This window comes from Cervus canadensis, chromosome 31 (assembly GCF_019320065.1).
Source record: "Cervus canadensis isolate Bull #8, Minnesota chromosome 31, ASM1932006v1, whole genome shotgun sequence".
Classification (NCBI taxonomy): Eukaryota; Metazoa; Chordata; class Mammalia; order Artiodactyla; family Cervidae; genus Cervus; species Cervus canadensis.
Window position 1 is genome coordinate 31,959,991 of NC_057416.1, and position 12,546 is coordinate 31,972,536.

Here is a 12,546-nt window from a genome sequence, read left to right on the forward strand (position 1 = left end):
AAGTTTGAAATATAAACACAGTATCATGATCATGGCTTAGAAATTAATGACAGTTTCTTATATCATCCAATGTTCAGTCTGTGTCCAAATTTTCAATTGTTTCATGAGTGTAATAATTTTCCCTACAGTTTGTAATCACCAAGAAATAATGCCCACACATTGCTTGAATCAGCATCCAAAATACACACTCACTGAATTGGCTCCTCCCTACTCCATTTTATTTAGTGTCTGGCTTTTAGTACCATGTTGATAACTGATAATTCCGAATTTATATTTCTTCTCTTGCACTCCTTAGGCAGCCTATGAGATGATTACCAATGTTTCTCACATCCTGGGACTCATGCCTTTGTGTAATCCCCTCCTCTTAAATGTAAGCTATGTTTTATGATTTGTTTCTAGTGAATAAAATGTGGTCAATGGATATATCTTTTCTGAGATTAGAATACAGGAAGACCGTGTCTTTTTCCTGGGTGCTCACTTTCAATCTCTTTTTCTGTTCCAATTTTAGTATATGTGCCGCCGAAGCGAGCACGCAATCTCTTTTTCTGATCCCTTATTCTGGGGGAAGTAAGTTGTGTTATTGTGAGTATCCTTATGGAGAGGTCTTTTGAGATTTCTCATTAACAGCCTGGAAAGACCCAAGGCCTGCCATCAGTTAAGTGCATGAACTTTGAAGTGGATCCTGTGCTAGTCAAGCCTTGAAATGGTTGCAGCGCTGGCTGACACTTTGATTGCAGTTTTGCTAGAGACACTGAGCCAGAGGCATTCAGTTAAGCTCTGCCCAGATGCCTGACCCAAGCACCATAGGGATTAATAAGTGTTTATTGTTTTAAGCTGCTAAATTTGGGGATAATTTGTTAGGCAGGAATAGATAATTAATAATAATTAATAATAATCATGTCTCTCTGCTCAAAATCTTCCAGTGGTTTCTTATGTCTCCAAGAATAAAAATTAAAGCCCTACCTCTGACCTGTTTTGTCCTGTAGGATCTCAACAGCTTATCTCCCTCCTCTCTGACCTCATCTCTTAATCTTTTCCTCATTGCTCATGCTACTCTAACCACCGTTGCTTCCTTATAGCATTTCAAACACACCAAGCATTTCCTTCCAAGAGTCTTAAATACTTGATATTTTTTCTTCCTGGAGTGTTCTGCCAAGATATTCATTTGTTCCCCTCCTCACCTTCTTCAGGTCTTTGTCCAAATGCTATCTTCTCAGTGAGCCCTATTTAAAACTGAACCTCACCTTCAGCAGTCGCTATTCTGTCATGAACCTATGACATATTCTGTCATAACCCATTATTTTATGGTTTAGTGGGACTGTTGTTCTGGTTTGGACCAAGTTAGCTAATCTGCAGCTCATTTGTACTCTTTTCCTGCAGCTGTTGTCAGCTCCTGAGTTGGTTGGCAGCTGAATGGTGTAGGATGGTCTCACACACTGGTCTCTGTTGGAATGTGTTCAGCTAGGGTGCCTTGGCCCCCTTTCACATAGTCCCGCACCCTCCTGTAGGCTTGCTCAGGCTTGTTTACATGCAGTTTCAGATTCGAAGACAGTAAGAGGGCAAGCCACAGTGCATAATCTCTTTTCAGGTTTGCTTGTTTTACGTTTCTTATTGTCTAATTGGCCAAAGTAAGTTACTTGGCTAAGTCTAGAGTTAGTTCCTAAGTATATCCATGGGAGAGAATACTTTCTGTTGGATCTATCACATCTGATTTCTGAAATTTTTTAGCATTTTTTTAGAATTTCTCAACAACTATCACTCTTTCATCTTTAGCTTATCTAGAAAATTGTTGAGACCTCTTAGCTGGTGATAACACTTTACCAATTTCCCACCTTTTTTTGGTAAATGTTTTTCACCATAAAAATCTGTGACTTTTTCACTTATTTTCTGGATGCCTTGTATTTGTATGTTCTTTTTCCTCTTAATTTAGAATATTTATAATCTGTTTTATATAATAGATTTAATTTTATTTAGGTAGTAATATTATCTGTTTGTAGTATTTATTTATTTGTCTGCACTGAGTCTTAGTTGCAGCACATGAGATCTTCGATTTTGTTGTGGCATGCAGGGTCTTTAGTTGAGGCATGTGGGATCTAGTTCCCTGACTAGGGATCAGACTTGGGCCTGCTGTATTGGGAGCATGGAGTCTTAGCCACTGGACTACCAGGAAAGTTCCTCTTACCTGTTTTTAAATTGTTTTCAATATTTTTATAGGAGTACACGGGTGATAACTCATATTTGCAGAAGCAAGTCTTATAAAAGAACATGCACAAATATTTAGTCAAGTTTAGGACACAGTTATTAACTGTTTTTTTCTTTCTTCAGATTTTCAAAATTCATTTCTACAAATCATACTTCCAGAGAAAATCCAAGCAAATACAAGTGATAATTCAGAAGTAGAAAATGTAAGAGATTTCCCATAGTTAATGCTGTTATATGAAATTTCTTATTTTTATTACATAGCAGTGAAATACATAAATTCCATTATAGTATAAATAGCCAATATCACTACTGATAAGTAATTTAAAGTTTTGATGGTAAAAGCAAATATATAAATCAAAATGTTCTAATTTTTCTAACATTTGTCATTTCCTCATGGTAAAATAATTTTTAAAAGTTCAAAGAGAGAATATAATGTAAAAGAATTAGAGTCTTATCTGAGTGGTATCTAGATGATTCAGATGAAGAGAATAATTTTCTCCAAAATTGCTAAGGAGAATCTGTCTTAAGTATAATCTTCTTTCTTAATCTCTACCCTTGCATTTACCAGTTTTCAGAGAGTATAAACCAATTATTCTGTTATTTTTATTGGAAAGATGATAGTTTATCTTAGTTATTGATTTATTTAACAGATATTTCTCTGGACTTGTGTGCATAGCTATATGCTAAGAGCCTTAGGAGATTAAAAATAAAAGAAATACAAGACAGCATGCCTTGCTTACAAGTGATTGATCTTTTTTTAAAAAAATTTAATCCGTTAGCTATTTTTGAGTGTGCTGGGTCTTTGTTGCTGTGCGTGGACCAGTTGCGACAAGCAAGGGCTACTCTGTTGTGATACATGGGCTTCTCATTGCAGCGGCTTTTCTTGTTTTGGAGCCCAGGCTCTAGAGGCTTCAGTAGTTGCAGCACTCAGGCTCAGTAGTTGTGGAACATGCTATTCTGTGGCATGTAGGATCCTCTCGACTAGGGGTCGAACTCGAGTCCCCTGCATTGGCAGGCAGATTCCTAACCATTGGACCCCCAGAGAAGTCCAGTGGCCAATCTGTTGATAACACTTTATTTTTCACAGTTTTAATGAGGTATAATTTAGACACCACAGAATTCACCCATTGTAAGTGTATAACTCAATGATTATTAGTACATGAATTATGTAAACATTACCATAATCCAGTTTTAGAACATGTCTGTTGCCTTAAGTTCCTTCCTGCCTGTGTGTAGCTCTCTGCTTTCATCCCCAGCCCTTGGCAACTGCTGATCTGTTTCTGTAGTTAACGCATTTTCTAAACATTTCATAAAAATGAAACATGATACTATAGGACTTTCTATTGGGCTTCTTTCACCTAAGCTAATCCATTTTGCAACATTTATCAATATTTCCTTAATTTTTGCTCATTAATAAATGTTTATAATACATTTGTTTATCCATTTACTGGTTTAATTCAAGATTGTTTTCAGAAATTGACTATTTTGAATCATTCTGCTATGAATATTTATGTATGGACATATAGTTTTCTTTCTCTAGAATAGATTTTTAAAAGTGACTTTGCTGTGTCATATGGTAAGTTTATGCTTATCATTTTAAGAAATTGACAAACTATTTTCCATAGTGACTTACTAGGTTACATTTCTCATCAGCAATATATGAGGATTTCAGTTTTCCCACATGCTTGTTAACACCTGATGTCTGTTTTGATTAAAGTTATTCTATTGGATGTGTAGTGGTATCTCATTGTAGCTTATATGTGCATTGTTCTAATGAAAAATGATGTTTCATAAGCTACTAGCCATCTAAATAATTTTTGGCAAAATGTCTTTTAAATTATTTGCCTATTAAAATTTTTAACCTATTATTTTTAGCATGTTTATTGGGTTATAATTAATATATAACAGTCTATTAGTTTTAGGTGTACTCTACTCTATAGGGATTCAGTATTTTTATACATTATGAAATGATTACCACAGTAAGTCTGGTTACCATCTGTCACCATACAAAGTAGGTATACAATTATTATTATTTTTAAAATTTTATTCATTCTGATATATATTTAATGAAGTATTGTTGTTTTACAATGTTGTATTAGTTTCAGTTGTATTTTCTTTATTCAAGTATAGTTGTTTCACAGTATTGTATAGTTTCAAGTGTACTGCATAGATATTCAGTATTTTCACAGCTTATCTTCCATTATAAGGTTATTACAAGATGATGGCTGTGATTTCCTATGCTATACTGTTGTTATGCTTATTATGCTTATTTTTATTTATTAATAATTAATATAATTATTATTATGTTATTATGCTTACTATGCTTATTCTGTTGTTATCTATCTTATCTATTAATCCCATATCCCTGATTTGCCCCTCCCTGTTTCCCTTGACCTTTGGGGACTATAAGCCTGTGATTCTGTTTGTGAGTCTGCTTCTGTTTTGCATATGCATTCATTTGTATTTTTTAAGATTTCACATATAAGTGATATCATAAGTATTTGTCTTTTTCAGACATCTCATAAGCATAATATTCTCTAGGTTCATCCTTATGGCTGCAAATAGCAGAAATTCATTTCTTTTTTATGGATGGGTTATATCTCATTGTATTGATATACCACATCTTCTCAACCCAGTTATCTTTTGATGGGCATTTGTATTGTTTCCGTGCCTTGGCTATTGTAAATTCTGCTGCTGTGAACACTGGGGTGTGTGTATTCTTTCAAATTAATTTTTTTTTGTTTCCCCGGTATATACCTTGGAATGGAATTGCTCATATGGAATGGAATGGATCATATGGTAGTTCTATTTTTAGTTTTTTGAGGGACCTCCAATTGTGTTCCATAGTATGTGCACCAGTTTACTTTCCCATCAACAGTAACAAGGATTGCCTTTCCTCCACATCCTTGCCAATGTTTGTTATTTGTAGATTTTTTGATGATAGCCAAGAGTGAAATGATAGCTTATTTTTGTTAAGCAAAGGAGAAAAGGAAAGATATACCCATTTGAATGCAGAGTTCCAAAGAATACCAAGGAGAGATAAGAAAGAAATAGAGGAAAACAATAGAATTGGAAAGACTAGAGATCTCTTCAAGATAATTAGAGATACCAAGAGAACATTTCATGCAAAGATGGGCTCAATAAAGGACACAAACTGTAGAAACCTAACAGAAGCAGAAGATACTAAGAGGTAGAAAGAATACACAGAAGAACTGTACAAAAAAGATCTTTACAACCCAGATAATCACGATGGTGTGATCACTCACACTCACCTAGAGTGAGACATCCTGGAATGTGAAGTCAAGTGGGCCTTAGGAAGCATCACTACAAACAAAGCTAGTAGAGGTGATGGAATTCCAGTTAAGTTATTTCAAATCCTGAAAGATGATGCTGTGAAAGTGCTGCACTCAATATGCCAGCAAATTTGGGAAATTCAGCAGTGGCCACAGGACTGGAAAAGGTCAGTTTTCATTCCAATCCCAAAGAAAGGCAATCCCAAAGAATGCTCAAACTACCGCACAATTGCACTCTCACACGCTAATAAAGTAACGCTTAAAATTCTCCAAGCCAGGCTTCGGCAGTACGTGAACTATGAACTTCCAGATGTGCAAGCTGGTTTTAGAAAAGGCAAAGGAACCAGAGATCAAATTGCCAACATCTGTTGGATCATCGAAAAAGCAAGAGAGTTCCAGAAAAACATCTATTTCTGCTTTATTGACTATTCCAAATCCTTTGACTGTGTGGATCACAATAAACTGTGGAAAATTCTGAAGGAGATGGGAATACCAGACCACCTGACCTGCCTTTTGAGAAACCTGTGTGCAGGTCAGGAAGCAAAAGTTAGAACTGGACATGGAAGAACAGATTGGTTCCAAATAGGAAAAGGAGTACGTCAAGGCTGTATGTTGTCACCCTGCTTATTTAACTTATATGCAGAGTACATCATGAGAAACGCTGGGCTGGAGGAAGCACAAGCTGGAATTAAGATTGCTGGGAGAAGTATCAATAACCTCAGATATGCAGATGATACCACCCTTATGGCAGAAAGTGAAGAAGAACTAAAGAGCCTCTTGATGAAAGTGAAAGAGGAGACTGAAAAAGTTGGTTTAAAGCTCAACATTCAGAAAACTAAGATCATGGCATCTGGTCCCATCACTTCATGGCAAATAGATGGGGAAACAGTGGAAACAATGGCTGACTATATTTTTCTTGGCTCCAGAATCACTGCAGATGGTGATTGCAGCCCTGAAATTACAAGATGCCTACTCCTTGGGAGAAAAGTTATGACCAACCTAGACAGCATATTAAAAAGCAGAGACATTACTTTGTCAACAAAGGTCCGTCTAGTCAAGGCTATGGTTTTTCCAGTGGTCATGTATGGATGTGAGAGTTGGACTATAAAGAAAGGTGAGCACAGAAGCATTGATGCTTTTGAACTGTGCTGCTGAAGACTCTTGAGAGTCCCTTGGACTGCAAGGAGATCCAACCAGTCTATCCTAAAGGAGATCAGTCCTGGGTGTTCATTGGAAGGACTGATGTTGAAGCTGAAACTCCAATACTTTGGCCACCTCATGCGAAAAGTTGACTCATTGGAAAAAACCCTGATGCTGGGAGGGATTGGGGGCAGGAGGAGAAGGGGATGACAGGATGAGATGGCTGCATGGCATCACCAACTTGATGGACACGAGTTTGAGTAAACTCCGGGAGTTGGTGATGGGCAGGGAGGCGTGGCGTGCTGTGATCCATGGGGTCGCAAAGAGTCGGACACGACTGAGCGACTGAACTGAACTGAATTACTTTAAAATATTGTAGTGGGTTTTGCCACACATTGACATGAGTCAGCCATGGGTGTACATGTATTCTCCATTCTGAATCCCCCCTCCCACCTCCCTCCCCATCGCATCCCTCAGGGTCATCCCAGTGCACCAGCCGTTAGCACCTTGTCTCATGCATCGAACCTGAACTGGTGATCTGTTTCACATATGATAATATACATGTTTCAATGCTATTCTCTCAAATCATCCCACCATCACCTTCTCCCAGAGTCCAAAACACTGCTGTATGCATCTGTGTCTCTTTTGCTGTCTTGTATCAGGTTATCATTATCATCTTTCTAAATTCCATATATATGCGTTAGTATACTGTATTGGTGTTTTTTGTTCTGACTTACTTCCCTCTGTATAATAGGCTCCAGTTTCATCTACCTCATTAGAACTGGTTCAAATGCATTCTTTTTAATGACTGAGTAATATTCCATTGTATATATGTACCACAGCTTTCTTATCCATTCGTCTGCTGATGGGCTTCTAGGTTGCTTCCATGTCCTGGCTATTGTAAACAGTGCTGTGATGAACATTGGGGTACACGTGTCTCTTTCAATTCTCGTTTCCTCAGTGTATATGCCCAGAAGTGGGATTGCTGGGTCATATGGCACTTCTATTTCCAGTTTTTTAAGGAATCTCCACACTGTTCTCCATAGTGGCTGTACTAGTTTGCATTCCCACCAACAGTGTAAGAGGGTTCCCTTTTCTCCACACCCTCTCCAGCATTTATTGCTTGTAGACTTTTGGATAGCAGCCATTCTGACTGGCGTGAGATGGTACCTCATTGTGGTTTTGATTTGCATTTCTTTGATAATGAGCGATGTTGGGCATCTTTTGATGTGTTTGTTAGCCATTTCTATGTCTTCTTTGGAGAAATGTCTGTTTAGTTCTTTGACCCATTTTTTGATTGGGTCATTTATTTTTCTGGAATTGAGCTGCAGGATTTGCTTGTATATTTTTGAGATTAATTCTTTGTCAGTTGCTTCATTTGCTATTATTTTCTCCTATTCTGAAGGCTGTCTTTTCACCTTGCTTATAGTTTCCTTTGTTGTGCAAAAGCTTTTAAGTTTAGTTAGGTCCCATTTGTTTATTTTTGTTTTTATTTCCATTACTCTGGGAGGTGGGTCATAGAGGATCCTGCTGTGATTTATGTCAGAAGTGTTTTGCCTATGTTTTCCTCTAGGAGTTTTATAGTTTCTGGTCTTATTTTTAGACCTGTAATCCATTTTGAGTTTATTTTTATGTATGGTGTTAGAAAGTGTTCTAGTTTCATCCTTTTACAAGTGGTTGGCCAGTTTTCCCAGCACCACTTGTTAAAGAGATTGTCTCTTTTCCATTGTATATTCTTGCCTCCTTTGTCAAAGATAAGGTGTCCATAGGTGTGTGAATTTATCTCTGGGCTTTCTATTTTGTTCCATTGATCTATATTTCTGTCTTTGTGCCAGTACCATACTGTCTTGATGACTGTGGCTTTGTAGTAGAGCCTGAAGTCAGGCAGGTTGATTCCTCCAGGTCCAAGATTTTAAAGCTAGGACATGCTGCTGCTTCAGTGTCAGGATCTTATGTTTGGTATTTCTGCCTTTTATCTGACATATACTTGTTTTGCTTCTTTCTGGTCTTACTTAAAAAAAAAACTTTAAAAATTTTGGCATGATTTTAGAGTTTCAAAAATTGCAAAGATACTACCTTGAATTCCCATATAAGTTCATTCAGTTTCCCCTAAAATTAATATCTTATATAATGATTTTCAACCATTTACTAGACCTTTTAACAGCTTGCCTTATTATTATTATTTTTTAAAAATTTGTATTGTCTTCTGGTTGTTTATTATTTTCACTGATCTTATGTTTTGGTATTTATGTCTTTTTAGTTTTTACTGAGTTTTCTTTTTAATGATATTCTAACTCTTGCTTTTCACGTGTTCTCTTTTTGAAAGAGTCTCATCTCTTAGATTCACTGACAAACTGATATTGCAACTCACTGCCATGTTTTAACTTGAGACTAGTAGAGTTGGAGTAAAAAAATCTATGCCAAATGTTGTTTAAAAATCTGCTTAAAAATATAGGAAATAGGGCATACATTTCAGGAAAATGGTTAAAATAAATGACATTTGTGCTTAGTGGAGTAAGTTAATTTTAAGCTTCACTGAAGTAAAGTACCTTAATATCCCAGTGATGCAATTGAATAGATGTTATGACATGGCACATAGTCTCTTCTTTTAAAAGAGTTTAAAATTCAGTTACATATAGGTTTCTAGTGCTTTATGACTCCTTATAGTGGACTAATTTTGTGGAAATAGTAAGAATAGATTATGTAATAAATGTTAAAAATTTTGATATATTATTGCAAATTTTAAATCACACATAGTCAGACTTTTAAAGCATTATTTGGAAGGATTAGTCAATATAAAATTGTTGTTTTACCTCTTCTGTTACATTTGTCTTTACTCTCAGTTGTTCTGGATTCTCTAGGAACAGGTATCCTATAGTATTTCAATAGATGAGAAACCGTATACTGTGCACCTTAAGCAAAGGTAACTTTTTATTTTTTATTTTTAGACTTAATTTAACTTATATGAATTCATTTGCTTATGATAAAAATAGAATATTAAAAGTAATGTAGTTATTAAAATGTTTAGTTGTCTCAGATGAACAAATGCTTCCTGTGAATTAATTTTTTGGTCCTAAAGCCTCAAGTAGTCTTTAGTGAATAGGGAGGCTAGGAACAGGAAGAGTAAGAATTCATCTGAAGATTAATCTGTATGATCTTAAGTTAGGAGAGCAAGCAGGATCTATATGATCAGGGCAGGATGTAATAAGAAAGAAGTAAGTCTGTAACTGTATCAGTTAGGGTTTGATCAGGGAGGCAGGCTCACCACCAAGAATATGAAATAAGGGATTTAGTATAAGAAATTAGATCATACAGTACTGTGGGAGCTGGTGAATAGTTTATGGAAAAAAGTAACAGCTACATACTGTCCCTAAGAATACTGTGAAAATAATTTAAATAACTTTATATAGGGTTTAATTCTTTGATGGAAAACCAGTTGAGAAATACTGGCTTGGAAGCAATTTGTAACTTTCAAGAGGTTGATTTCAGTTAAATTTTGGGTGTAGAACTAGACTATGTGGTATTAAGGAGAGCTGAATTGTGAGAAACTGAGAGTTTTAAGTGAAAATGCCTTTTCCAGAAATGTTTGGCAGAGAAAAAAGTAAAGAAAAAATGAAGTATTTTGGCTGACAGGAAGTTTCTTAAAGAGAGAAATATAAACAATGATTCATTGTATTATAGATGTCAAAGAATGGCATTGAGTAAAAGAAGAGTTAACCTACTCCTTTAGAGAGAAGGGAAGAATAGTAAATGACAACTTAAAGAGCTTCTCAGGTGCATAAAAGAGAATGCATACTGCATTTGAATGTATTATCCGAACTATAAGCAACAGTAAGAAATAAAGGGGTTGGAGCCTGGGAAATGGATCGAGCATGTGTATACTGTATTTTTGGAAATTGCCTGCATAATAATTAGGATGGTATGACAATTATGAAGCTATTACAAAAGTTATATGAGATATAATAAGAAGCATAATTGTGAATGTGTAAGAGTTTTTTTATGAGATATAACTGAGGTGGCAGAAAAAAATTAGATATTGGACACAATGGTAGCAGAGATTTGATGGGGCAGTGAAGGAAGAGGACAGGTCTGTGTCAGAGGATATACAGGAGAAATGTCCAGTGGCAGTAAGGCTGATTGATTGATTGGTTGAAGTATAGTTGTCTTACAATATCTTATTAGTTTCAGGTGTACAATGTAGTGACTATATATTTTTATAGATTACAAACTATATACAGTATTATAACTGGTAGTTCATATCTCTTAATCCCCTTCACTTATATGCTAAAGGCCATTTTTACAAACCCGCAGCTAACATCATACTCAATGATGAAAAGCTAAAAGCTTTTTTCTCTAAGGCTAGAAGTAAGACAAAGATGCCTGCTCTCACTGCGTTTGTTCATCATAGTATTGGAAGTCCTAATCATAGCAATTAAAAAGAAATAATTTTCTGAAAGAAATCAACCCTGAGTATTCATTGGAAGGACTGATACTGAAGCTGAAGCTCCAGTACTTTAGCCACCTAATGCAAAAAGCCAACTCACTGGAAAAGACACTGATGCTGGGAAAGATTGAGGGCAGGAGGAGAAGGTGGTGACAGAAGATGAAATGGTTGAGTGGCATCACCAAGTCAGTGGACATGAGTTTGAGCAAACTCCAGGAGATAGTGAATGACAGAGAAGCCCAGAATGCTGCAGTTCATGGGGATGGAAAGAGTCGGACATGACTTAGGAACAGAACAACAATATACATCCAGATCAGAAGGGGAGAACTATAATAGTCACTATTTGCAAATGGCATGATACCACAGAAAACCCTAGAGATGCCACCAAAAAACTATTAGAACTAATAAATGAATTCAGTACAATTACAGGATACAAAATTAATGTGTAGATCTATTGCATTTCTATGCACTAATAATGAAATATCAGAAAAATAAATTAAAAAAAATCCCATTTACAATTGTATCACAAAGAAAAAAAAAATACCTGGGAATAAATTTAATGAAGGGAGGTGAAGACCTGTACTCTGAAAACTCTAAGACATTGATAAAGAAATGGAAGAGAATGCAAATAAATGGAAATGTACACCATGCTTACACACTGGAAGAATTGATATTGTTAAAAGTCCATTCTACTAACCAAGGCAGTCTACTGTTTCAGTCCAATTCTATCAAAATACTCAAGCATTTTTCAGGAACTAGAACAGATAATCGTAAAATTTGTATGAAATCACAGAAGACCTTGAATAGCCCCTTATATTTATTTTAGGTCACGGGAGAGAAGTGTAGGTTTCAGAGCCATCTTTTTTTTATTTAATATATATATTAGCTAGAACTGGACACGGAACAACAGATTTGTTCCAAATAGGAAAAGGAGTACATCAAGGCTATATATTGTCACCCTGCTTATTTAACTTATATGCAGAGTACATCATGAGAAATGCTGGGCTGGAGGAAGCACAAGCTGGAACTGATTGCTGGGAGAAATATCAGTAACCTCAGATATGCAGATGATACCACCCTTATGGCAGAAAGTGAAGAAGAACTAAAGAGCCTCTTGATGAAAGTGAAAGAGGAGACTGAAAAAGTTGGCTTAAAGCTCAACATTCAGAAAGCTAAGATCATGGCATCTGGTCCCATCACTTCATGGCAAATAAATGGGGAAACAGTGGAAAAAGTGGCTGACTATATTTTTCTTGGCTCCAGAATCACTGCAGATGGTGATTGCAGCCCTGAAATTACAAGATGCCTACTCCTTGGGAGAAAAGTTATGACCAACCTAGACAGCATATTAAAAAGCAGAGACATTACTTTGTCAACAAAGGTCCGTCTAGTCAAGGCTATGGTTTTTCCAGTGGTCATGTATGGATGTGAGAGTTGGACTATAAAGAAGGCTGAGTGCTGAAGAAT

The 12,546-nt window shown here is 36.1% G+C and overlaps 1 protein-coding gene across 1 annotated transcript in view; it reads left to right on the forward strand.

Moving 5' to 3' along the window:
• Positions 1-12,546, forward strand: part of ADAM32 (ADAM metallopeptidase domain 32) — a 160,507-nt gene that overhangs the window by 6,432 nt on the left and 141,529 nt on the right. Inside the window, exons 2-4 of the mRNA XM_043454325.1 lie at positions 509-567; positions 2,326-2,405; positions 9,497-9,558. Of these exons, the coding sequence (XP_043310260.1) occupies positions 509-567; positions 2,326-2,405; positions 9,497-9,558 (201 nt within the window). The remainder of the gene's footprint in view (positions 1-508; positions 568-2,325; positions 2,406-9,496; positions 9,559-12,546) is intronic.